The sequence below is a fragment of the Idiotropiscis lumnitzeri genome, chromosome 18, assembly GCF_059441095.1.
Source record: "Idiotropiscis lumnitzeri isolate Australia: NSW breed Sydney's pygmy pipehorse chromosome 18, RoL_Ilum_1.0, whole genome shotgun sequence".
In the NCBI taxonomy this organism is placed as follows: Eukaryota; Metazoa; Chordata; class Actinopteri; order Syngnathiformes; family Syngnathidae; genus Idiotropiscis; species Idiotropiscis lumnitzeri.
The window spans coordinates 3,290,736-3,316,689 of NC_142408.1; the positions used below are offsets into that span (position 1 = coordinate 3,290,736).

At 43.8% G+C, this 25,954-nt stretch overlaps 4 protein-coding genes across 8 annotated transcripts; all 4 read right to left on the reverse strand.

Moving 5' to 3' along the window:
* Window positions 1–54: 54 nt before the first annotated feature.
* LOC148319034 (zinc finger protein 703-like) lies at window positions 55–2,922 on the reverse strand. Its single transcript, XM_088281152.1, has 2 exons — window positions 2,779–2,922; window positions 55–1,963 (listed from the first exon to the last, which is right to left on the reverse strand). Exons 1-2 carry the CDS (start codon window positions 2,854–2,856, stop codon window positions 656–658), a joined length of 1,386 nt encoding a protein of 461 aa, XP_088137278.1. The 5' UTR covers window positions 2,857–2,922; the 3' UTR covers window positions 55–655.
* Window positions 2,923–2,979: 57 nt separating this feature from the next.
* Window positions 2,980–15,087, reverse strand: c18h2orf42 (chromosome 18 C2orf42 homolog). 4 transcript variants are annotated; one of them, XM_088281149.1, is made up of 10 exons: window positions 14,570–15,087; window positions 13,336–13,549; window positions 12,268–12,928; window positions 11,905–12,027; window positions 11,728–11,832; window positions 11,190–11,294; window positions 11,015–11,115; window positions 10,777–10,939; window positions 10,516–10,695; window positions 2,980–3,120 (listed from the first exon to the last, which is right to left on the reverse strand). In XM_088281149.1, the coding sequence occupies exons 1-10, from the start codon at window positions 14,659–14,661 to the stop codon at window positions 2,993–2,995; spliced, it is 1,872 nt and encodes a 623-aa protein (XP_088137275.1). In that variant the 5' UTR covers window positions 14,662–15,087; the 3' UTR covers window positions 2,980–2,992. The 4 variants fall into 4 exon arrangements, with proteins under 4 accessions (XP_088137275.1, XP_088137271.1, XP_088137272.1 ...); XM_088281145.1 differs by having other exon boundaries at window positions 13,195–13,549; XM_088281146.1 differs by having other exon boundaries at window positions 13,195–13,575.
* A 220-nt stretch (window positions 15,088–15,307) lies between these two features.
* On the reverse strand, window positions 15,308–22,111 carry LOC148319036 (cytotoxic granule associated RNA binding protein TIA1-like). The gene is made up of 11 exons (XM_088281153.1): window positions 21,857–22,111; window positions 21,074–21,170; window positions 20,323–20,421; window positions 19,594–19,648; window positions 19,128–19,215; window positions 18,795–18,870; window positions 18,606–18,711; window positions 18,020–18,118; window positions 17,600–17,684; window positions 16,974–17,258; window positions 15,308–16,351 (listed from the first exon to the last, which is right to left on the reverse strand). The coding sequence occupies exons 1-11, from the start codon at window positions 21,880–21,882 to the stop codon at window positions 16,210–16,212; spliced, it is 1,158 nt and encodes a 385-aa protein (XP_088137279.1). The 5' UTR covers window positions 21,883–22,111; the 3' UTR covers window positions 15,308–16,209.
* A 902-nt stretch (window positions 22,112–23,013) lies between these two features.
* Window positions 23,014–25,476, reverse strand: dtwd2 (DTW motif tRNA-uridine aminocarboxypropyltransferase 2). Of its 2 annotated transcripts, none has more exons than XM_088281436.1 (6): window positions 25,240–25,476; window positions 24,905–24,995; window positions 24,311–24,405; window positions 23,922–24,120; window positions 23,576–23,704; window positions 23,014–23,328 (listed from the first exon to the last, which is right to left on the reverse strand). In XM_088281436.1, exons 1-6 carry the CDS (start codon window positions 25,353–25,355, stop codon window positions 23,149–23,151), a joined length of 810 nt encoding a protein of 269 aa, XP_088137562.1. In that variant the 5' UTR covers window positions 25,356–25,476; the 3' UTR covers window positions 23,014–23,148. The 2 variants fall into 2 exon arrangements, with proteins under 2 accessions (XP_088137562.1, XP_088137561.1); XM_088281435.1 differs by having other exon boundaries at window positions 25,205–25,475.
* Between the last annotated feature and the right edge of the window lie 478 nt (window positions 25,477–25,954).

Here is a 25,954-nt window from a genome sequence, read left to right on the forward strand (position 1 = left end):
TGGCAAATCGCCCTCCTGAGAGTAATGTGGGATGAAAATCAGACAGCAACAGAGTGGGAATCGCTGTTTTGATTTATTTCACAAAATACAACTCACAGCATTAACGACCCTACCGAGCCCCTGAAGTGAGTGTCCCACCTCCACAAAAAAGATTTATGAATTATCCTCTTAATCTAGTAGCTTTGGATTCTGTGTTTGAAAAAATCTTTTTTTCTGGAGCCTAAACTTTAAATTCTGGAGAGTTATCCTCAGTTTGGTAGCTCATGTTGGAGGTCTTCCTGTTTCATGTAAAGTTAGCTGCTAGCTACTAACTTGGCCCTGCTACCATATGGGTGTTAAGTAGAAATATTTAAAAAAAATAAGTGGAACGTGTGCCAAACAACAAAATTGCAGAAAATTCCACAGAGAATCAAAGTAAAAGGTGCAAAAGTACAAGGATTTATTTGTCAGTTTTTGCCGTTACATTCCAATGCCAAAAGTTGCCCAAGGCTTGAAGTTGGATACAAAAATCTCATTGGTCAAATAGGCAGAAATATTCCCACGTTCCCTGCTTATAAGGGTGCTGAAAAGCAAGGACTGACAATTCTGCAGTCAAACCCAAAAGCGGTGTCAATGTAGATCCCAAAACTGATCAGTCATCCCTAAAAATGTGACATCATTGGTAGCCCAGAGTCGACGGGGGTCCCAGTCTTTGGTTGTAGAAGGCATAGTGGGGGTAGCATGAGCCTGCGGTAGGCAGCGAGTGCACGGACATGGTGGATGGTCCGGATGGCAAATGGACTTTATTGCCGTAGGGGTGATAGCGAGCTAATCCCAAACCATGCGGCGCTCCGACAGAGCCCCCCGACCCATTCATGAGGGGCAGGTTTTGCTGACAAGGGACAGGTGCCGAGGACGTTACCTTGGGGTCCGCCTCGATGGCCAGGGTGTTGTGCGCACGCAGGTGAGCAAGGAGCTCGTCAGATGCCGTAAATCGCTTGTCACACGGACTTCTCATTGACTCCCAGCTGCACGCGTGGGCGATGGAGTCGCTCGGGAATATGTAAGAGTAGAGGGGGTGCGGCGGGTGGGTGGTGTACACCAACGGAAAGCTGGACTTGAGAGTGGAGTGCTCTTGGATGCAGGGGGCGCTGCTCAGGTGGGGAACACTCGGGTAACTAAGGCAGTAAGGATCTCGGCATAGGCCTTGCATAAAGAAGGGGGGCAAGGTCCCTGTGAGAGGGCTGGAGCTGGGGAGTTTGGGAGCCGACCGAGGTGGGTAGCCAGCGTAGGTGCCCGCCACTGAGCTGTGGTAGACCATATTGGAGGGGGGTAAGGGGAAGAGAGGATGTGCCACTTTGTAAGGAGAAATGGGCGTAAGGCACCCAGAACCAGATTCCGCTTTCCCAGCGTCCGAGCTGCCCGTGCTGCAGTTGGCGCTAGCTCGGGTGTGGCCAGAGTTGGCAAGTTGCGGACCCTCTGAGGTCGGCCTGTTTGCGTCCGTGTCTTTTTTCGACTGTACGCCACCCCCACCACAGTCGCTGCTTGTGCTGCGTGGACTTGCAGTCTCAAGCTCGCTATTTGGTGAGTGGCCCCGCGCGTTGTGCGCGATGCCGCCTGACCGTTGGGTGGATCCCTGCTCACCGCAGTTCGGTGAGAAGGGGTGGGGCGCGTACAACGGTGAGCTGGCAGTATTCCCAAGAGTGCCGCCAAGGATCCTGAATCCCACTTTATCCGAAAAACCGCTGCCGCTCCCTTCATTGTCGGCGCCGCCACTGCTTCTGCTGCCTCTACCGGTTGCCCCGCCCCCTTTGTGGGGGGTGTAGGGTTTGAAGCTGCACTTGTCCGCCGAAGAGGGTCGCTGTTCTCCCAGCTTCAAGCCAGAGGGAGTGGCGCTTTCCTTGATGGAGGCTGGAGGATCGGCTTTCCCGATCTGGGAGCATGTCTGGGCCAGTAGGGCCAGCGGACTCTTCTTTGCGTCCAGCTAAAACCAATCAAAGACAATTGCCTAATGAAAGGTTTTTATTATTACACTGTGTCTATGCTATTTAGCAATTTTCATTCATTATGACAACTTTTTTTAAAATCCCCCCCCCCCAAAAAAACAGAACATGTGAGCCGTTTAAATTTGTAAAACCAACACTTTTTGTACTACTGTTAATAGCCTGCGATTGACTGGCCACCAGTGCAAGGTGTACCCCGCCACCTGCCCGAAGACAGCTGGGAGAGGCTCCAGGACCCCCGCAAGCGTGAGAAGAAGCGGTTTAGATAATGGATGGATGCACAATAGCACAACTGACCCAAAAACCAGAAGTATAAGTTTTTTTTTAGATATAGTTTGTCAATTTTGTATGTATTTCTAGTTAATGTATACGCAGTAGCAAAATTTTTTCACTAATCACATTTTTTTTTTAAATACTTCTTTATGTGCCTCATGTATTTTTTTAAAGTTGCAATAGATGCATATACTCAGCAACCCAAGTATATAAGTTTTTGAAAAAAGCAAAACAACTTTACTATATTTATATATGTAAACTATTTTAAATGGCATTAATAAAATGAAATTGTACACTGAACTCTAATTTTTTTTTTTTTACTCTTGATTGGCCTTTGAATAAACCATTATATTCAAGCCATTATTTATATTACATTTTCCAAAAGAAAAAAAACATGTATATACACATTGTAACGTAATCTTATTATTTGCTCATTTGGGATTATTTTTAACAACAAATTTCCTTCATCATAAACACCTTAATGTTTTGCTGCGATCAATCAGTCAATCAATAAATCAAATACCTCGATGGTGACGGAGGCGGGCGTGAGCGGTTGCAGATATTCCGGGTGGATCAAATGCCCCGTTTGCGTGCTCAACATGACGACCAGGCTCACAGGGGGTCGTGAGGGGCGACGACCGGGGGGGAGAGAGAACCGCGGCGCTCCGCTCGCTGCTCGGCTTTAAACGCTCAAGATTTCATCGGGCGCGGCGTCATTCATCGACAGTCCCGCCGCTTCACTTCACTCCGTGGACGTCCTCCACGATAAAGCCGATTGGAGGAGGGGTCGTTGGGGGTTCTACTTGAGCATGTTGAACGAGTCCAGTGTGAAGTTCCCTCCCCGCTCGCCCGTGCTGCGTGTGCGCTTGTAGTTGACAGAGGCAGGATTAAAGCTGGAGTAACTTCAAAGCGCACTGTCGATACGGAGCTACATCATAGATACCGGTGCCGATATTATTATGCTCGTTAAATTGTGAAACACAATTTAGTTTAATAAATTTAGTTATGCTCGTTAAATTGTGAAACACAATTTAGTTTAATAAATTTAGTCCATCTCTAATACTGGTTGTACTGCACATTTAGGCAGTATTTTTTGGTAGAATCAGATAACTAAACATCGAGTCCAAATTGCACTTTTGAAGGCTATGCAAACATATATTTGGAAAATGACAATATTGTATAATAGTTCAGAATTGTCAAAAGTCAAATACAATTTAATACTGTGTCTGATCCAGATTAACCATTTGGAAGTAATGGGGGGGGGGTTCTACACAAATTCAGAAATACAGAAAAGCTTATCTCAAGGTCAAAGTAGATTTAATTCAGATGGGTTTCAGATCAAGCATGGGGAAAAAAACAACCTGTAAAATAAGGTGAAAGCAGACCTTATCACATGAATGACGTCACCGAAATGCTAATATTTGTGTGTATGTGTCGCAGGTTTGTAGTGTTTGGGCGGTAATGAGCTAAACTCATCACAAAATGTCAAAGCAAGTTTAACACCAATCTTGCCCAGATTGCACATGTGGAAGCAATGTAAACCAACGCATTAAATCCAGATCTGATCTGATTGACGTCATCATCAAATGGAATTGTATGACGAATTTAGGTGGTCAAAATTTTTTTAATCTAGATCTGATCTGACATGATCCAATTCAAAAAATGGATAAAGTCAAAGAATATCCACACCCAAAGTTTATGCGCACCCCAACACTTATATAGTGCAGCGCCGGCAGGCGTTTTCCCCTTGTGATGAAGGATTTTCTCTATCTTTTTATCACCGCTCGTAATCTTTTTTTTCCTTGCCCAAAAAACAAATGGCGGTGTGTAGTCCCCTCAAACGGACACATTTATGACACGTTTACGAGTTGTCAGTGTTGTCGGAGCAGCTGGACACAGCAGGACGCTTTCATGTGGGTAAAAGTCTGATGGGGGATAATGATTGCCTGTGTGCCCTTTTCTTTTTAGAAAAAGAAAAAAAAACTCCCTGGTCACGCTCAGTTTTTAGGTTCGGTTGAAGCCAGGTCTAGGCCGTGCAACCCCCAAGGGCTACTCAGAAAAAGAGCCAAAAACAGCAAGATCAACTGCAGTTGCAAAACAGCAACGTTGATATCTCACTGTATCGATCGTAGAATATTGTGCTGTATCGTTTGATATCACATTGTATCATATGGTATCATGTTGTATTGGATGCAAACATTTGGTGTTATATCATATCATATTTTATTACATAATATCACATACCATATTGTTTAGTATCTTATCATTTAGCACAATATTTTAGGTTGTTTTTTTTGTGAAAAATAAAAATAAATCTAAAAATAAATAAAAGTACTTCCTCAGTTCACGGTTGACAGTCGCATCAAGCCAAAAACACGTCAGCCAAGTGAGATCAAATTACAAGCGCAAAGCCTTCACTTAACGTTTCAGTCACACACTGCCGGCGCTTTGTGAACTTTTCACTCCTTCTTTCAGGAGGCTCACAGTGAAAAGAACATCGCGAACTTATCGTTCGTATCATGTGCTCTACATCAAAGTCTGCTCCCATGACACGTCTCATCTGAATTTCTGTCATGTGCTGCTTTTGACAATCTGTCACACTTCAGAAAACATCCAAAAACAGCTGACAAGAAAAATAAGAGAGAATCACAAGGGGTGGAAAAATATTGCTTGGGCGTGAAGGGCATTCGCTGAGGGGCATGAAGATAAGCGGACAATGTGGTTGGCATCCTTTAATCTGAATTATATCAGACGTCATGCTGGGTGCTCGACAGTGCGCCAACCTCAAGGTGTAGTGAAAAAGTTTGGAAAAGCTTTTTGTTTGTTATATATATATATTTTCTATTTATTTATTTTATTTTTACCAAAAAAGAGTTGCTGCGCCTTACGGTCCGGAAAATACGGTATTTGGAATGGCACTTTCGAGTTGAACCCGAGTGCAACGCCGCTTTCAAATGGTCTTATTTTTGTGTGCGTGTTACCTCCTGCAGCGCGTGACTGAGAATTGACCCCAATTTTCAAGCCCTCACAGGAAAATTTTAAATCAGTCCTCTCAGGTGCGTCTTTGAGCCTGCACGCATGAACTCTGCAGGCATGTACCGCTCTGGTAAGGTGGGCTGCCCCCTGGGGGGGTGCACAAATACGGAGAGTAAATTATAGTCGTTAATACAGAAACTTTGTCTGGGGGGGGGGGGGGGGGGGGTTCTCTAACCAGAAGTAGAATGTGAACAAGTGAAGTGCATCACACGAACCACGTGACCTCGCCAGCGTCACCAACCAGATTTTCCACTTCCTGTGCCAAGATGGCGCCCACACCCTTTATCTGCTTTTTCTTTTAAGACACGTTACTGTCAGGGCATTAAACTTTCACACAGAGACGTGGCAGTTTGCGCTTGTCGTACTTCCAAAGCAGGCGGTGAAGAATTTCTTAATGCAGCGTGTATATAAACGTCAAAGCATGCGCTCACCCACGCACACGCACGCATCATCTCTTTCGTTAGCTGACCTCTTTACCCCAGCAAGGCCAAATTATAGCCACTGTGCATGTTGATTGACAGGCGAGGCGGTGAGATGACAGGCGGTGCCATTAACATGTCGCAATTAGTTTACAGCTGTCTGCAAAAAAAAAAAAAAATCTACTTCCCGCCACCCTTCGATTACACGCCCTGACGGCATTCTTCACTCGTTTTCTGTTTACGTGGTGACGAAAAAACAATGATCATTATGACATTATCGTAATTGTGTCTTAATTAAAAATATCCTGTGTATGGAGGCCCGACTATTGCGCTGAATTCCCAGCAGAAGACAACGGAACAAAATGTCCTTTGTTTTCCAAACTTTGCCGTTATGTGCTGCCGGCATTTGTCTAGTATACACAGTTCCAAGTTGGTAGCCACGGGAATAAATTGCAAATTGGAAACTACCCAAATCACCCAGAAAAAATCTGAGCCACCACGAAATAAAAACCAAAAAACTTGCATCCGTGAACACACACATATTTTGGCCTATACGGCACGTCCTAAGTGTACACGGCATTTTCACTGCCACGGAGAATTACGGCATACAACGTTCAAGTTAAAAAAAAAAAAAAAAAGCTACCAGGGCGGCCATCTTTCACTCACCAAGCACATGTGGCTCTGACACCTCGGAGCCAATCGGTCACACAGGTCTCGAGGACCCATAAATCCATCGCGACAGGAAGCCAGGAGATCAGTGGTGTAAATCAACGCCGCAGATGAAAAACAGACAAGCGGAGGCCGGATGGGAGAGAGTTCGTGGCGGGACACAAAAACATTCCAGACTGTCCGTGAAGTCCCTTGGGCACTGACTCGACACTTTATAGAGCATGACTTGGAAATACAAGTACAGTCCAAACTCGCCCACTTGTGTCCTGGTCTACTTGCGTCCTAGCACCCTTGCGCTTGTGTATATTTATCTACCTTTGTCATAGAATTCTTTTGTCCTAGTAGACTTGTGTCATTGTGACCTACTATACTCGTGACCTAGTATTCTTGCATCTAGCTGGACTTGTGTCCGAGAGGATTTCGATCCTTGTACAATTGTCAACTTGCGTCCTACCATTCATGTCCTGGTGCACTTTATTTTAACGTACGTCCAAGTAGATTTTTGTCCATGTGGACCTTTGTCTTCGTGTCTTGTGTGTGTTTTTTTTTTCATTTATATCTGTGCACCCTTGTACCTTGGGTCCTCGTGTACTTGTCCTTTTTTGTCCTATTGGACTTGTGCATTTGTTTCCTACTTACTAGCATATCGAGTCCTTGCATGCCTGTCGATTCGTGTCGTGATGACCCTCCGAGCGGGCGGCGCTAACTCCCACTTGAAAGAGTCGGTATGAACGCTAATGTCAACGGACAGGAAGCGGTCATGACCTTACTTCATGTCTGGCGTAAATGAGAGGAAGCGGACTGAGAAGAGAGCAAAAGCGGCATCGGGATTCCAAGTTGTTGTGGAAACAGCGATGATTGCTTTGTTGGTGTCACGATTGCTCTGCTTGAACAAAGGATGTGCAAAGGATTTTTTACACACACGCGCTCACATGACTCTATTTAGTATAAAGCTACGTGTATTTTACTTCAATTAGGAAATGATAACGATTCCTTCCAAAGCCATCATGATACGACTCGCTCCAAATGCGCTATGAATTTGTTTAATTACAATACAATTTAGTCCAGTTTTAATCAGATTCACCCCAATTACAGTAAGCTGTAGTCCAATTCACTTCAATTATATTTGCGTCCAATTCAGTTCAACTACGATCGTTACCTCCATTTTCAATGATTCAGTCCAATTATGATACAATTCGTATCAGTTGCTGTAATTCCATTCAGTTCCGATACAGTTTAGTCACATTACGATAAGACTCAGTTCAATTCCGATGAGATTCTCTTTGATTACCATAATTCGCTCCAATTACACGATTCAGTCAAATTACGGTACAATTCTGTCCAATTACAAAACAATTCACGCCAAATTCCTTCCAATGATGATGCAATCTAGTTCAATTGCGATACAATTTACTCTGATTATATGATTGACTCAAATTATGATGAGATACAATTTATTTAAATGCAATACGATTTAATCGAAATATTACATAATTCACTGAAATTACAAAACGATTGAATGTCGCTAATCATGATACTATTCAACTCAGGTACGATAAAATTCATGACAATTATTTTAAACACCGCCAATCATGATACAATGTGATACGATTCACTCTTAATACAAACCAATTCCGGGATTGCAACAGAATTTGAAATGTCGACAAATGAAGTGATCAAACGACTCATCGCAGGTAAAAACACACAACCTAGACCACGATGGAGGTCAGCGCGGAGCCAGGAGGAACTAACACTCGTCACTCACCCGCCGCTGGGAGGAAGGCGGGAGCTGGAGAGCCAGAGAGAAAAAGATGAACATCGGTGGCGACCTTGGCAGCCTGGAAGCGCCACTTTCCAGCGGAAAATCCGAGCAGGAATATTTGATCTTGCCGCAATCTTATTTTAGGAACTGTGCCTCACCACCACCACAGCTCGGAACGGGATGTTCTAAAATGCCCGTACGGTTACAGTCGGTTCTTTTCCTGGAGCGGTACTCCACAAAGCAAACAAACTAAATGTCTTTGTCAGCAAGTAATTGAGACACTGACAACTAAAGTGAGCTAAGTGTAATATTTTTTTTCCAGATGAACGCTGCAATATAATAAGGTCAGTCCATTTTTGCCAATCAAGACTTGATTGATCACTGCAACACTGGGCTAAGTCCGCGATCCAAAATGTGGCGTTCAAAATGGTGCGCCATAGCGCCTCATAATTTACATTTTTTTTTATTGCTATTATTATTGATAAGGACCAGGTAACAAGATGGTGGACCACACCTCCACCTTCAAATGGCTTAAGAGAATATGTGGGCCATCCAGATGGCCACAAAAGTCATTAAAGCAAGCTTGTAAAGACGTCTGTATGTGATTGATTTATTCCGTTGTCTTCCTGGGCCAGCAGTTTGTCTTTCGTAGGATGGACGATGAATGGCCTGCTGTCAGCCCTTCCTCCTCCAGTCTCAAATGACCTTTCATTCTTTCGCTTCTTCTTTTCACTGTCTTATCTTCTCACACCGCCTACTCCCGCCCACCCGCCACCCAAAATTGGCCGCTTGCATGCTGACATCTCCAGCCATCTTTTAGCCCACACCTGGATTGACTTCACGTTACACAAGTGCAAAAATGCAGCATTGATCCACTTCAGCCATTTTTTTTCTTCAGAATTTAGAATTAGAAACTATTTTGTTACACATGCTGAAATTTGCACATTTGTTGTTTTCCTGATCTTTCTGATACGCCAAAGCCCTGTCTAATGTAAAAGTAGTGCTTTGGCACCAGGTTGTGGCATCTATATATATTATTACTACCTTATTGCGAGGCAGAATTCAAGAATGCCCTAATGCTGCTGCTTTTTGACCTAACACAGGAGTTAAAAAAAAAAAAAAAAAAAAAAAAACAGCAGTACCACGCACACAAGCGTAAACTCCCTCTTTAACCAAGCACCCAAATAAAAAGAACGATGCACTTTTACAGCATGCCATAAAGCAGGACGGCTCAGTTAGCGCAAACACACAACCTGCAAAAACACATTTACAGCGGCCAGCAAATGGACTATAGTGATTTTACTATTTAAAAAAAACAAAAAAAAACGAGGAGGAAGTTTAATGAGAAACTTTGATGTCAAACAGACAGTAGGTGATTAACCATAGCCGCCAGCTGGCCTCGTAAACGCCTCTCGGTCAGAGGGGTTCTCGTAAAGCAGACGGTACGCGCACCCAAAACACGTCAGGACACCCACCTGTCGTAAACGTTGGCGGCTGTTTATGAACAACGGTGACCAATCAGAGGGGGAAACACGCGAGATCAAAGAATTTTTAGCGAGAATTTTCCATCCGCACCGGCGAGTTGCGCAATCGACCATGTTGTTAAGTTTTATACAAAGCAATGAAAATACATATTTGTCTTGAGCACCATTATACACATCTCGCTCAATCTCTATTTTTTTAAATTGTTTTTAAGTAATACATTTAAATTCAGATTACAATAACTGACGAAACCAAACGAAATTAAGTAGTGAAGTACATATACATTTCAATAAAAAAATTTCAGGAATAAAAATACGATACCAAAAAATATATATTTTTAAAACAATGATAAATGAAGATATTTAAATTTGATATACACATTTAAGTGTATTTTTTTAAGTAAAACTATCTTAAATAATTTCTCAAAAAACATGAGAGCACATTTCGAAAATAATACATGACACATACGTTACATACAAATAATATTAGAGCAATAAATGTATTCTTTGAGTACACTTGCATTTAACCTTTATGTTCTAATATATTTTAAAAGTACTTTTCTCCCCCATGTATTATGTTTTTGTGCGAAGGAGGAAGCGGCATGAGAGGACCTGGGGGCCACCATCGATTGTCCGCCATTTGTGATGGATGGAGCAATAAGTGGCGGGGGAGGAGGAGGAGCATGATTGATGCTTGTCAACGCGCTGACCAATCAGCTAGCGAGAGGGTACAACATGATGAAGGAGCGAGAAAGTGGACAAGATGGACGGTAGGAGGGACGAAGGAAGGAAGGAAGGCCGCGGCCGGATTTGAACCCACAATCTGTGGACTGATCGACGGATGTGCTTTAATTTAATCGTAATGTTTATTTAATTTGATGATGCAGGCTCACTTTTGACGCGTCCTGTCGTACCGTGACCTTCTTTCTCTCGACATTCCAGTTGCTGTCCGCTCTGCTGGTGTCCAAACTGGTAGAGGATCCTCAGCTCACCCACGTGGCAGCGTGGGAGCACTTCGGGGGTCCACTCAATGACAAAGGGTCCGGGGTCCTCCGGGTCATCCGAGCCAGGCCCTGATCCGCCCGGAGACAAAAAAAAAAAACTTGGTCAAACACATGCTAATGTTAAAGCTAAATATAATATAAGCAACTCACCAACTTTGAGGAAAGTCTGGAGCTCCATGGGTCGAATGGGTAGCGTCCTGTCCGTCCTGTTCCCGTCTGGCGGCTCAGGTTCAGGCGGTGGTTGAGGACAGTCAAAGCGGGAGTAGGACCCGTCCATGTTCCGGACAAAACTCTGAGTGAGTTCCAACTGTAACTGATGGACAGACAAGTGCGGACATCAGACGTGAGGATGATTGAGCCCACGGCTGAGCATTTGGGGGTTGTTTACCTCAGGTGTGTCAAAGATGCGTTTGACCTGCGCGAGGTTGGTGATGTGCCAAGTGTATTTTGAGAAGGAGCCCTGAGGGACACAGTCATTCCTCACCAGCACTGAAGCGGACATTGAGAAACATTGAGTTTGGGCTAACCTCAGTTAGTGAAAAACGCAGACCGCGTGGTCCCACCTGTGGTGAAGTTGGGCAGCCGCCTTTTGGAGCCCAGCGACAGGCGATGCTGCAGGGCGTTGAAAAAGTGCTGTGGAATGTAGTACACCAGAGGCTCGGGTTTCCCTGAGGGTAAAGAAAAAAAAAATAAAGTAAAAAAATCTTTCTGTAATTAAAAAAAGACAGCATAGTATAATATACACATTTTTAAAATATTTAAAAAAATCTTAAAGGCATGTGACAAAAGCCAACTTTTTACCCTGGATTTATATGTGGGGTGGACTTCACTTCTGTTGGCAACTTATTCTATTTGCGTGCAGCATAACAGCTAAATGCTGCTTCACCATGTTTGCTATGAAAGCTGGGTTCCGTTAATTGACACGAGTTTGCAGACCTCACAGCTGCACTGGATTTAGATTCAATTGGCATTTCAGGTCGGCATGTGTCACTGTTTTAAATAATTGAAATGAATATCTAAATTAACATTCCAGGATGAGGGTATTGACATCGTAAATAAAACTGGACCACTTGGTGAGGGGTGGACTTGTTCATTTCCTACCGTCAAACTGGTAGTGCATAGTCTGCTGGATCCTCTCTGTGACGCCGGCCAACCACTGGTAGAAACTCATGGACACAGACGCCTCGTCCACCACCTGAGCGCCCCCTGAGACGTGGCGGTTATAGTAGCAAAAACAAGCCAAAGAGGAAGAAGACGTAAAATGATTTGGACTTGTACCTGAAAGAGCCTCATCCAGGCGAGGTTTCTTGGTTTTATGAAGGTATTTGATCACTTCTGTGGGAAGAGGGGGAGGCCTCTCGCAGGGAACGAGGAGTCGGCTGGTTGTGGTAGGAAGAATAGCTGAAAGGGTCCCATTGATTTATCAGATAAATCAGACAAAAATGATGATGTGGCATTATTAAACACAATAACATGCACGTGAGGTGCAGGTATAATGATCGTCCACCTCGAGTCACCATTATCACGTGCTACTGCAATATCTGTGACTTTGACTGTGTGCAGATTTAAAAGATGGGCACATTTAACAGAAACTTTCCATCCCTTTGAAACCCTCTGGACTGATCAGAAGACGACTCATACCAGTTGTCGCGGAGTTGATAAAAGTGGCAAATTCTGATGCCAGTTTCTCATCGCTGGCGAAGGCACAGACGCAGGCATAGAAGTGCAGACAGGGATGGGAGGGGTCCAAGCCGTCGGTGGAACACGTCGCCTTCCGTGGGCGGCAGGCGCAGTGAAACGCCACCTGCTGCTGTGTCATAGCCGCCTCCCGGGTCCTCCTGCCACCTTTCGCCGCCTCGGACGAGCCCCAACCACCACCAATGTTCAGGTGCAGAAGGCCCAGGGGGTGCGCAGAATCCGGGCGGCATTTGACTACCAGCGTGTCCCTGGACACCCGCTGCACCAGGGGGCCCGGCGACTCGGTGGCCAGGCTCCACAGCTCCTCTTTGGCTCGCATGGAGGCTGTTAGCGCCTCGAGGGTGGAGCTCTTGACGCTGAGAGGGACGGCAGAGTGTCGGCACTCGATGGCGGTCTTGATGTGGGCGCAGAGGGTGTCGGGTGAGGCTGACTTGGACCGGTTGGACTTGGAACCCTGCCCGCAGGCCGGCATGAAGCATCGGCCCATGTTGATCTGAGATAGCAGGGGGTCCCGCTCACCCGTGGAGATGGCGGCATCGGTTGGGGACAGTTCCACAAAACCCAGCTGGGCGGATCCTCGTCCTCGGTGGCACACGGAAAATACCTGAGTAAGATGTTAAAATGACAAGCAGCCAACTGAATTTCGACTTCAATGCAGTACCACATCGTGCCACAACATGCCGGGCAGCATTAAGGTCTGGTTGGAGAGATGCCTCGTAATTATTCGCAAAGAGAAAACATGCCCCAGAACATTATCGTAGAACGCACCAGTTTGTTGAAGGTTTATAACTTGATGAAATTCAATTAATGAATTAAGCCCGTATGTACCACTGCACACAAGAAGGCACGTTCAATACATTTCCCACCAACCTGAACGCCAGCCCCACCGTCATCATCCTGCTCTTTCCCATTTCGCTCCTCGCTATCGATGATCACTCGGACCACCTCCACGGCGCCTTTCCGGCCCCCCCTGGCCGCTGAGGTGGCATTCCGAAGAGATATCCCGCACACCTTGTTCTTGCAGCTGAGCCCCCGGGTACCATTGTAGACACCGCAGCGGGGACACTTGCGGATCCCGCGCAGGGTGGCCCTCCCCAGGTTGGAGAGGAAGGCCGGGGTCACGGTAGACCCCGCCGCCTTGGTGCGGACATCCCTCTGTTTGGCGGCAAGCGGGGTGGTGGACAATGGTGTGATGATTTGAGGTGAAACACCGTCCATTTTCTGACTGGTCAAGAGGGAAGTGATTGGATTCTGAATTATGGGGAGTCAGAATAAAAATATTTAGGCTGTGTTTGGATTCATTCACTATTCCCTACTCCCGAATCACTATACAGTGACCACCCCCATATTTGCTGTTTGGCAGTTGTCGATTCTCAATTTTTTTTTTTCAAACATTCGTCTATTTTGTATTTTTCTCAGAATACTCATCTCTTGTTTTGTGCGCAAAACGAAACAATAACAGCTGTGCTTTGGTACCACCTGGTGGCATCTTGGAGGAGCTTCATTTGAAAAAGGTAGTCCTTTCCTTTGCCTCGCGTATGGCTTATATAGGCAATTAGAATGAACGAATGAATTCCTCTTCCTTGGCCACAGCTAGTTCGTTTGAATTAGAATAAATCAGTAGATGAATAGCAGAAAAAAATCCACGAATAATGGACACCAGAAACACACTTTAATTTTTTTTTGTATCAACAGTATTCGCTAGCACAAAATAATTTGACACCACTAATGTGCGCAGTAGCACGTTAAACAAATCGTATTCAGTCATTCAACTAACATTTTGGCACAGAAAATAGAAAATTGTAATGACTAAATAAAACTACATTATTTGCCATTAACGTCGCCAGGATTTTTTTCTCACGGAGTTAAAAGGGGTCTTGATTCATAAATTGGGGGGCCGAAAATTTATTTTAAAATAGATTATAGAATATCAACTACAATTCTGTAGGCGCTCAAATAGGGATACACATACTTCGGACGGGATTATAACACCTCCAAACCCCGGTATTGCGCCATCCCCAGCGGAGGCATACTTTGAAACTCACGCAAGCACGGAAACATGTAAATGAGAATCGAACCCCGAACCAAAAACATGCATGGCAAACGTTTAATTACTCGTCAAAATTTGTGACGTAATTAGCTTCTTGAATAAGACAAATACACCGTAACAAGTTATTAAGCTTTAATATTTACAAGAAGTATAAGCATTTCGTGCGACTACATTAACAAATGTTGCGTCAAGTACCTGGGAAGCTCCTCTTTGGTCAACCGGGGCACCATTTCAGCCTCCCGAAATGCTCGACCGTCGCCATTGCTTCTTACATCCAACACCCGCATTGCGCCTGTAACGACACTCCCGACTGGTCGGAGTGAGTCACGTGAGGAAAAGTAGGCGGTGACTCTCGGAGCGAGGCATTATGGGACTAGTAGTACGAGCTTTAAAAATGTTTGCCCCTTGTTTCGTCACATTCACTCGCACATTTATTCGGTCAGTAACATTCAAACGTGACTACATTTTCACATACGTTCGCATACTCATTGTCACAAATTCGCTTACCTTTCATATGCTCACAAACACATGCAAATTCACCCATAAAATCACCCGCTTATTTTCACATTCGCGTTCTCATGGTCCCTTGCAAAATTTCACACTCAACAGAGATTTACATTTAGTCACAAATTTCTTTTGTAATCTCTCGCTTATAATCACACACACACATAAATGTTCAGGTTGCCGCACATATTCAATCACAAAGTCGCACATATTCAATCACAAAGTCACTCACATTCAGTATTCACTCACTTATTTTAAGTAAAACCCAAATTTTAGGGAGTCACTCCCATATTAAGAGTTTTTTGCACTACCTCACACGTACACTAAATCATATTAAGAGTTGCATACTCACCACACACGCTCACATTCATGCTCTCATATTCACACTTGCTCATATTTCATACACATATATTCACACACACAAGCGTCCTGAATGAACATCATGTCTTTATACAGATACAATTGAACAGAGCGCTCAGTTATTTACAATAAGACTTCCAAAATGATAATACAAAAGAAGGTGGAATGCAAAACAAAATAAAAACACTTCAAATTGAGTGACTTTTTTTAAGGTAGTTGTGCAGTATTTGTTTGCCTGGTAAGTAAATACAAGCGTGGCTGGCAGTTGTTTTCCCTGCGAGACATTGTTGAAAATCCAATTTAAAAGATAAAAAATGAAGTCGGCAGCCGCTCGCTGCTTTCGAAACAAACTGTGGTGTGACTGCACAGTCAAGTCCCCTGACATGGAAAAAAAAAAAAGACAAAAAGCTCATTACACAAGCAGAGAGAGAAGAAAAATGGCTAAATTAACAACGGTGTAGTCCTTTTGGATTAAGAAGGTGTGTAGGAGCGTTTGGGGATGGGGGGGGGGGGGGGGGTTGGAGGGGCCAGTAAGAACCCGAATTGTGTGTCAAATACAGTTCATGCACACATAATCGTTCAGGTTGCTCCGTCTGTACTCTTTTGCTTCTTCCTCAGTGATTTCCTACATTTCACAGAATGGCTTTGGCACCCAGAGAACTGGCCAGGACTAACAGGGAAGGGAAGAGACAACACGGATCAGGGAGGAAGAAAATAAAGATCTCTTTGGCTCTGCAAACAAAACCTGGCGACGGGAAAGACCTGATTCAACATCGCCTTTTACTAATCTAAACGGTAGCTGTGCTCAACTTGTCATGTACATGTTGGCCGGTGATGGCGTAAAGGACGCGATGTGCGCTTTTTTTCCTTAACCAAACCAAGTCGCTTTAAAAAAAAAAAAACAGAAAAAAAAATATTGCCGAACCGGTGTCCCTAACCAGAGTGTAATGAGTGGCGTCCAGCGGGCGAGATCAGTGGGTGTGGAAGCCTGCTGTGCCAGCCATGCCGGCCTGGTTAGCGAGTATGGTGCCGTTGACACCTTGGCTGGGTTCCACCATGCCCCCGTTGCTGACGGCGCCCACGCCGGTCCACCCGGCGGCGGAAGGAAGAGGACTGAAAACAAGCAGAAACAGAGAGGACTTCATGTTTCCTAATATAGCATAATGTACCCAAGTCGAGACATTTTAAGACCTTCTCAATCACAAGCTATTCATTCAAATTCAATATACAATTTGTATTTATGATACATTGCGTTGTTTTATAAAATGTATACTGTATATTTTATATGAAGCTTATTTTGTAATATTGTTCCAGATCACATTATACTTTCTACAATATACAGTATTCACACAGGACAAATAAATAGATAAAAATAAAAAATGATAATTAGGAAAAAAAATCTAATAAAATATCTAATTGTCTAAATACAAATAAAGAGAAAAATACCATTAAATATACACGTTTCTCATTAAATAAATTAAAATGAAATTACCAAAGGTTATAAATGACGACTTTTGTCAATTTACATTTTATTTTGGTACATCAGCAAAAATGGTACCAGCATAATCTGAATTAAAATAATTGCACAAGTCATATTGAACTTTAATTTCAACAGACCGGATGCGTTTTTTTCTTCCTTTTCTCCCATAAACAAACAACCCCCCCCCCAAAAAAAAAGACTCGCGCAAGTACGCTATTAAACCGGCAGGAGTTAAGGTGGCACCCAAGCACTCACTTGTAGCACTGCTGATCCCAGCTCTGCCCGTAGACACCGTAGCCGGGTACCTGCCAGCCGTTGGGCACATACTGGCCAATCTGCTGCGTGTTGCCATACCACTGCCCCCACTGGTTGTAGGGCTGGGCCGCAAAGCTCACTGTGCTCTGAGGCAACTGGACCTGCTGGATGGGGCTGACCATGTCCGTGGTCTCCTTGCCCCAGTAGCACTTGACCACAAAGCCCTCCACCGACGTGCCGTTGACGGAGACGATGGCGTGGGCGGCCGCCTCGTGCGAGTTGAATCTATGCGGTAAGGTTTCACTCTTCATAAAATGTCACCAGACACTAAAGCAGGGCGATCTATGCCACAAGATGGCGGCAAAGCACTCCAAACGGTTAGCCAATCATGAATCCATAATGAACTGTAAATTAGCCAACACAACCAAGCCACCTGCACATGATGCTCGTCCATAGAATTAGTTTGAATAAAATCTTCGCACAACTGACATGACATCATACATGGGCAAAATCAGAAAAATAGAATAAAATAAAAAAAAATATATTGATTATTAACTTTTGTAAAGTAGCTCATCACGTCCACATTGTTGGTAAAAGCAGTGCCTTAAAATGGATAATTTGCTGACCTCACAAAGGAGTAGCCCTTGTCCGGGAAAACGCGGATTTCCATGATTTGCCCAAAAGGCGAGAAGGTCTGCCTCATGATTTGCTCTGCACAGAAACAAGTATTTGAATATTGCTATCAAAAGGAGATGTTGTGCATTTTTTTCTCGATTTAAAACTGTGTCTCATAAACGTATTTGTGATATGCCGTTATAATAAAATGATACATTGTCATTTTTTCCATTTTATTACTTGAATATATATATACATGCATTAAAATATATCTGCACGTGGGGCCAGATTAAAAACAAAAAAAAATAAAACCACGGCCGCACTTTGCTCACCGCGGCCTTTTCCCATTATTTTACCTTAACAAAACTACGTTAGCTTGACGATTTCGCAAAGCTCACCGCCACTCAATTTGTCGTAATATATACACTCACCGGTGAGACCTGCCGTGACTCCGCCGCAGTAGACGGTGCAGTTACTGAGACTGGACTGGTTCACCACCTCGTCGAAGGACAGCTGCTTTGTGGTGCTCGCTGCCAGACACAACACGCCACTGACTTTCTTTTTGGACTTTTATGGCGGTTAAGAACATTAAAATTGAAAATCATGTGCAATCATGCCAGGATGGCAGAGTGGTCTAAGGCGCCGCGTTCCGGTCCCAGTCTCCCCAGGAGGCCTGGGTTCGAACCTCGAATTTCCCCATTGTGGGACTAATAAAGGGAATCTTATCTTATCAAATGCGCAATTGAGAAAGGTTTTCAAAACGTGCAAATATCTTTGAACTTCAGAAAAAAAAAAAAGGGAAAAAAAAAGCAAAACTCAATAAATAGAAATGGAATCTGATTGCTTACAAGATTGCAGAGCTAACGTGTAGAATTTGGCAAATTTTTAACATTCACACCAGCTAAAATGTTACACATTTAGCATTGACAGCCAAACATCATTTGCAAACATGGAATCTGTAAAGCTGAACTCTTGCAAGCAGATGAAATTGCATTCTCCAGTTGTTGCAAAACTTACTTTCATTGGTGGTTTTGGGTGTGGGCTTCCGTGTCGCCCAGTTGGTCCTGATCTGCCTTCCTCCCAGCCACTGGCCTCCCATCTGCTGGATGGCGTTCTCCGCGTCCTGCACAACAACAACCACGTCAAGCTGGCGGCTCCACAGGCCGCCCGCAGTTTGAAGCGACGGAACGAGACCCGAGTTCTCACCCATTTGTTGAAGAAGGACACAAAGCCGTAGCCTTTGGACTTGCCGGTGGCCATGTCCTTCACCACCCGACAATCACTGCAGACAAATGCACACATCAACACACAAATGTTTACAGTTACAGTACAGCGAACCCTCGCCACTGCTTTTTACAGTATGCAGGTAAGTCCAAATTTAAGAGTTGCGCACCTTCAGTGTCGTGCCAGAACATGTCAGGCAGCACTGAGGTCTACTTGAAGAGAAGTCGCGTAATTAAGAGGACGTTTATTATGTGTTCGCATTAAGCTAGAGTACATGCCACAAAAAGGTGAAAATACACAACACGATTCACTTACGATATTTTCCCAAAGGGACCGAAAGCCGCCTTGATGTCATCTGTGGTGATCTCAGGACTTAGATCCCCGACAAAGACGTGGAAGTGACCTAAAACACGCATCAAACAAATAGGGAAGGGCTGTGAACAAAATGTGCTTGGAGCACCAGCTCACCTATCGCGTGTTGAATCAAAGTCAGTCTGTTAGCTGCTGATTTGTCTATGAGCAAGCCGGAATGAATTTTGGTCTAACAGTGGGGCTAATTTACAAACAAGCTCCATGCAGTTTTACTGCCCACGATTTGGGAGCTGGGCTGGGTGAAGATCCACTACTTTCAAGCCACTACCTCATATAAAAGCCAAAAGGTAAGTGAAAATTCTTTTCGTGCGTGTATGCTCGCTCAATTGTCTTTGTCTATTTATTCATTTTTACGCCCATCCCTGACCAGAATGTTGCTATCATATTTAAGGAGTTTGTTTGCACATACTGCTCGTGTCCTTCTTTTGGCTGGTCGGCGTGGTGGCCCAGTTGACCTTGACTTCCTGTAAAGAGACACAACATGGCGAGGGGGAGTGTGTGAGACATCACCAAGGAGGTGGAGGGTGCTTATGTTCTGATTAGACCACTTGTCACACCACTTTTACTTCTATTTGCTGATTTTGAGGTTGTTGTTTTTAATCGTGGTGGCTTCTGTACCACTGTTGATTTTTTTTTTTTTATATAATCGTACATACCTTTTCAGAAACTAAACACACAATAAGAATTTAAATAATGGGATATCAAGATGTCACACCCTCATAAATCAGGAAAAATGGCAGTCAAAAAAATTTGGAGCAAAAAACTGAAGGAAGTAAGGTCCAAATAACAAGGGACTTACAAACAAGTGAATTTTACGAACTTGTTATACTCCTCAAACGCTCCTTCAATACCTGTTGAGGAATAGAATATTTTCAACTGAATGTTTGTCTTGCTATAAGTGTGGCGTCTAATGGAAATAAGGTGGTACAGTAAATAAATAAAAGACAACACACACACCAGTAAGAGTCAGAAGAGCATCATCATCCTTTAGCCTTCGCCCGATACAATAAAACACTTGGGGCTTTGAAAGTTGAAATTATTTTTTCTTTGCGGACAGGGGGGGGGGGGTTAATACGTCAAGAATGGCACACCCAGCCCGGTCCGAGAGGCCCACGCCAGAGAAGATAGGATCGCTTACCTTACCCAGAATTTTCCGACCATTCATGGCCGCAATGGTGGCCATGGCGTTTCTATGCTCATAGAATTCCACGAAGCAGTAGGGATCGTGACCTGCCGTCTGGAGTGGACGAGAGAGACAAAGACAAAAACAAAAACACACACACACACAAAAAAAAACAACAACATACACGTCTGTTGAGACATGTGGTACGAGCGTGTGAATTTCAAACTCATAAAAGACGCGACATGTTTTCATTCAACAAAGTGAATACGATTAAGGGTGCAGCGTTCAAATATTTTTTAAATCAAGTATTTTATACATTACACCACTGAAAATTACTTTTGCATTATTAGACACAATCACAACAAGTGCAGGTATTATTTTTGTCCATTTGGGGTTGCCATCCTCACACTGTACACTAATATCTGTGACTTAGCGTGTGTAAGGCTTTAAAAGGTGGGGGTGGGGCTTGGCCTGGTGAGTGATGTGGGCGTCAGTGAATGACCTTGTAGTGTGGGCTGGCTAACGGTTGGTTAACACGTGAGCCAGTCTGAGAAGTCTATTGGAGGTGTGGTGTTTATTCAAGAAGACAACACATCATTGGTTATGTTGGAGCATGGTGTCAATTCCAGTCACTATTTGAGGAAATAGGGTTTTCCTTCCAGCTCAACTATCAGTTACATCGCACAAAAGGTAGTCCACATTTGATCTACAGGACTGGATTTGACAAAAGAGAAAAATGTGAGAGAAAATAACATGAGTGACTCACATCAACGATCATTTTACAACTTTTGCAAGGTCCGATCTGGCCAAATAACTCCAAGATCAGGGCTTCAGTCACATCTCGCGACAGGTTCCCCACATACCTGTGCACAAGCAAATAGAAGATGGGAAAGAAAAAGAAAAACAAGCACCCTACTAGTTATAAAAACAACATTCATCCTAATATTGAGTTGTATATTTAATCATTTGTGTCTAAAGGTATGCTCCGTGAAAAACAAGTCTGTTATATGTTGGAAAATTTAACTTAAAAAGATTAGGACTTTCCTATTCGCGGCGGCTCGCGACCAATATTCCCCGTGAATAACGAGGCTTTAATGTATTCTAAGCTTCTAATTTGACCTGATATTACCTCGAGGTGATAGCTTCTAAAACAGCACCGAGCTAATCATAAACCAGGAAATACAGTGCAGTTTTATTGTGAGCTTAGCCGTCAGTTAGGTAAATGAATTAAACCGCGCATACATGAAGGGCCAAACATTAAAGAGATGTGGACAGAAAAAAGAAACAGGCCTAAAATGCTCGATTTTTAATTGGTCGCTTATTGAAATTAGCTTGTTAGCATACATTATCCAGACCATTGTAGTTAAAACGTGCATTTTCTCAAGATCTAATCAGGAAAATAATTTCTAAAACAACGATGTTTATACTTATTGTGTCATTTTTAACATGCGTCAGTATGCGTCTTGAGTCTCCCGGTTGATTGGTTACATTAGCACGTTAGCTCTATGTTAAGTGAGCTAAGCTAACAAGACAACCGAAGCACACTCACAGGGTTTTGGGCTGGTCATCGTCCATCCTGTTTCAAACTTGCTGGCCAAGATCGAGTCGCAAACGCGGGGCGGAGGGCAAGTCCACGACCGTCGCGGGCAGCTGCCGGTGACACCGTGTCCGCTTGTGTTTTTGTGGCGCAGTACGAAGACGATAATGCCGCCGAGACTGGGGGCGGGGGGATACAAGCTCCGGAGCGAACAATGGGGTAGCCGACAAAGATGGCGGAATGCTGGGCCCTCGGCTGACGAGCAACGCGCACGCGCAAAACTCTGGAAAATAAATAAATACAAGTTTAATAAAGTAAACTTCACTAAAATATTCCCTTAAAGATAATGAAAATCACATTATTATTTTTTTTTTTTTAGGGCCACATAAACCAGTACGTTGCAGCGGCCCGACGCGACCGCCGTACCTACGCGGCGGGCATGTTGGCAGGGGCGAAATTCCCATCAACTGCAATGCTTGGACATATTTCACCGTATGCCAAATGTAAGATTGGCCATCGTACAACAGCCTTGATTTGTGTTTAATTCATGACCACTATTGTAACTCAAAACACTCGTATCTCAAACTGTCTTTCACATTGAAATGGATGGAAATACCACGAGACCATTCTAACGGCATATTGTGGTCCTTCTTTTGAGTGTGCCTTGACCACCAGGGGGCATTATAATACAGACAGATGTTTCACAAATGACAAAAAGTATTTTTTCCTGAGGATAAAGAATATATGCCACTGTGAGTATTGTGACGTTACCCCTCAACATTTGTAACTATCATTTGTTTTAAAATATCCATTGCTTAAAGGATATATAATGCCACAAAAACCAATGCTACCCGTTAGCACATCAATGGCGTTTTCCATTAAGTGTTAGAGAATTAAGTTAGCGGGAATATTCTTAAGACAATATTGTTTGGTTGTTTTAAATGTTTTGAATTTGATGCAGGTCAACAACACAGGCCATGTCAAATGTTTGTTTAAGTCTATGACCATAGTTTGGACAGGAGTGATATAAACCATTAACATTTTTTGACCCTGCCCCCTAAAAGAATCAAAAATCGTTTTGCAACAGAAATCATTCAAATTGAAACCGTGACCAACCCTTATGTAGACACCCTTTAAGTGTACAAACTAAAAACAGGAACGTTTGGAAGTGCTATTAAAACACGATTTATTCACATTAAATAAATCAACACCAAATTAAATAAATTCTAGAAATAAAATGTCCCTTCAAAAATGAACCAAACAAAAGATTGTCCGTTAGCATGACAACGCTGGTTCGTACGTCATCATCTCAACAGGCAGTTGCGGTCGGTCACGAGCTTCTCTAGCCTCTTGATCTTGCGCTTGTTCTTGGGCATGGTTTTGTCGTACATGCCGTTTTTCAGTAAGTGCTCCTTGCTGTGGTGCACCTGAGCGCCGTGCTCCAGCTGGAAGGAGCACAGGGCCTTCAGCGGCCTCAGCAGTACCTGCAGCACAAACACGGGGTCGTTAAAATCCAAACTGGATCATTTTCAGTTTGGTACTGGGTGTCTTTGACTTCATCGACACAGAAATAATAATTAAAAAAATGTTTTTCGAAAATCAGGAAAAGTCACTGAATTGGTAAAACTAACTGCTATTGTGTGTTAACGTCTCTTTGTTCTGAGCCATGTCGTTAATGTAAGCGGGCGCACATCAGCGACACTAAAAAAAAATATTTGTGATGTAGTGTACCTCTTGGAGAATGTCATTGCACTCCAGGATGGACAGAGCGACTGCAGCGCACTCCAGCGTGGACAGGCAGATGTTGGTGGGCTGCGTGCGGATCACATACTGGCTCGAAAGACTTCGGTTGAGCTGCACCTGATGGACACAAACTGGCATTGACCACAAGGATGACAAACAAAGGTTGCTTGGAATCATTCAGTCATTCCCTACTCGCTAATCGCCTGAAATTGTACATTTCGATCCATCGTTTTGCACCCAGATGATTTTTAAGCAATTATTTTTATGGCATTATTTAAAATTCCACACATGATTCCAAACCCGGCCTAATTGTTACTGTATTCACCAAACCCACCTGCTTGGGGAGGTGCAGAATGCTGTTTTTGAGAAAAATGTTTTTGGCCTGGCTCCAGGTGCCATCAATGAGGATGATATTATGCATCTTGGCAGCCTCTTCTGGGTGCTGTACGAACTCCTCCAAGTTCTGAGAGTTGGGGCCCGGGTACAGGATCAGAGTCCGACTGTCCCGGCACACTTCAGCCAGCTCTGGGTTCCTGAGAGACAGAGAGAGAAAAAGCTGAAAATCTGAAACTCAGACTAGCGTGTAAATTTCCAGAACTTAGCGAAGATTAGGCGTGGACAAACGTTTGTGCTCAAGGGCCACATTTGTAAACGAAATTGTTTCTTTTACTATTTACAACAAATTAACTCTGCGTGAAAAAGGTTCAAGTGAGTGCTGCTTACTTTGCCTCATTAAAGCGCCTCCCAATAATGACGTTGCACTTTCCAGGTGGTAAACATGCGGCGAGAAGAGGTACTGTGCGAAGAACTCTGCTCTCCTGAAATCAAGGCATATGTATGACGGTATCTATACAATAAAACATTATTTCAAACAAGTTTCATGTCAAGACCCACTGGATGTTGCTAACCAAAACAGTGACACCTACTGAGACAAGGAATCAATCTCTTACGGATGAATAATATATCAGACGCCACAAGGTACGAGGACTGCGAGTGACACCAGCAGTTTGTTTAACTGTACTGTATCATTTCTATTTGAACCAAAAACAACATGATCCAATTGTCAAGGTGGAGGCCGCTTTCATTGGCCACTGTAGCCAGATAACAATACAAGAGCAGAAAACGGATGATTCTGAAGGCCCTGGGCAGATTAGATTGACATGGTAAAACGTCAAGGTTGTGCATTTCACAAATAAGACAAGAGAAAAACTATTAAACTGAGAGAATAGACTCGTCCATGGAATTAATTTCAATTTAATGGGACAAATATTTGCATTTAGGATGTAAGAGAACCAATAATGGAGGTAAAAGGCTCACCTCAGCGGGGTGCTGTACAATGTAGAGACATGTGGACACGTCCAGGGGTTGCGTGGGTAGAAAGGGGCACAGACACACCTTCTGAGGGCGACTACATGATGGGAGGAGGAAATAAGATCGTTAGTTCATTACGAGAGCAAACACATGGTTGAATGGTTTTCCCGCGTTTAAAACGAGCAATTCCAAACAAAAAAAAAAGGCCAATGACGTCTTTGCTCTGCTGGAGTGAGAGGGGGGGGGGTGGTCTCTCCATTCGCTTAGCATTAGCTTAGCTTCAGTCAGTGTCATAATTCTGCTCACCGGCACCGTAAACACGTCGGTCGTCGCTCGCTAACCTCGACCGGCAGCGCCGCCAAGTCGCCGAACGCGTCGTCCAAGCAGTCGTCGTCACTGGAAGTGTCCGGGGAGACGTCGTCGTTCGCGCGGTAGCGTGGCAGGCTGGAGGAGGCATGCTCCATAGCGAGAAGCTAGCTTTTAGGCAATAAACAAGCGAGGGGGTGCTGAGCGGTTGAGCGCCACAGCCCAGGGAGGAGTGAGCCACCTCCTCTCCCAGTGTTTATTTACTTGGTTTTACTTGGTGTTGGGGGAGCTCCACTCTTTGTAAAAAAAGTTTGTAAAGCCCTTTGGGAGTTTTTTGTTAAGGCTATACGAATACACTTGATTCACATTTACATTTATGTGTATAGTATTGGTCCAGTTGTTACAGTAACTTCATTTCCCTGTTGGGCTTAATCTGTGTTTATGACACAGGTGTTAAACTCAAGGCCCAGGGGCCAGATCTGTTCCACCACTTCATTATATGTGGCCCATGAAAGCAAATCATGCGTGTCGATTTCCAGGATCCTTGTGAAAATCTGTACCAAAGGTTCAAATTGTCTTGTGTAATAAATAATAACTTTGGGATTTTTGAAGATTTTTTTTGTTACCTTTCCACAGCAACTTGAAAAGTAATTGAACAAACTATTATCCTTGACTTGTTTCAAATAAAGTTTTCATCTTTCCCATTCTAACTTAAAGTGATGGATTCATTCAGGAGATCTTCAACTGCTT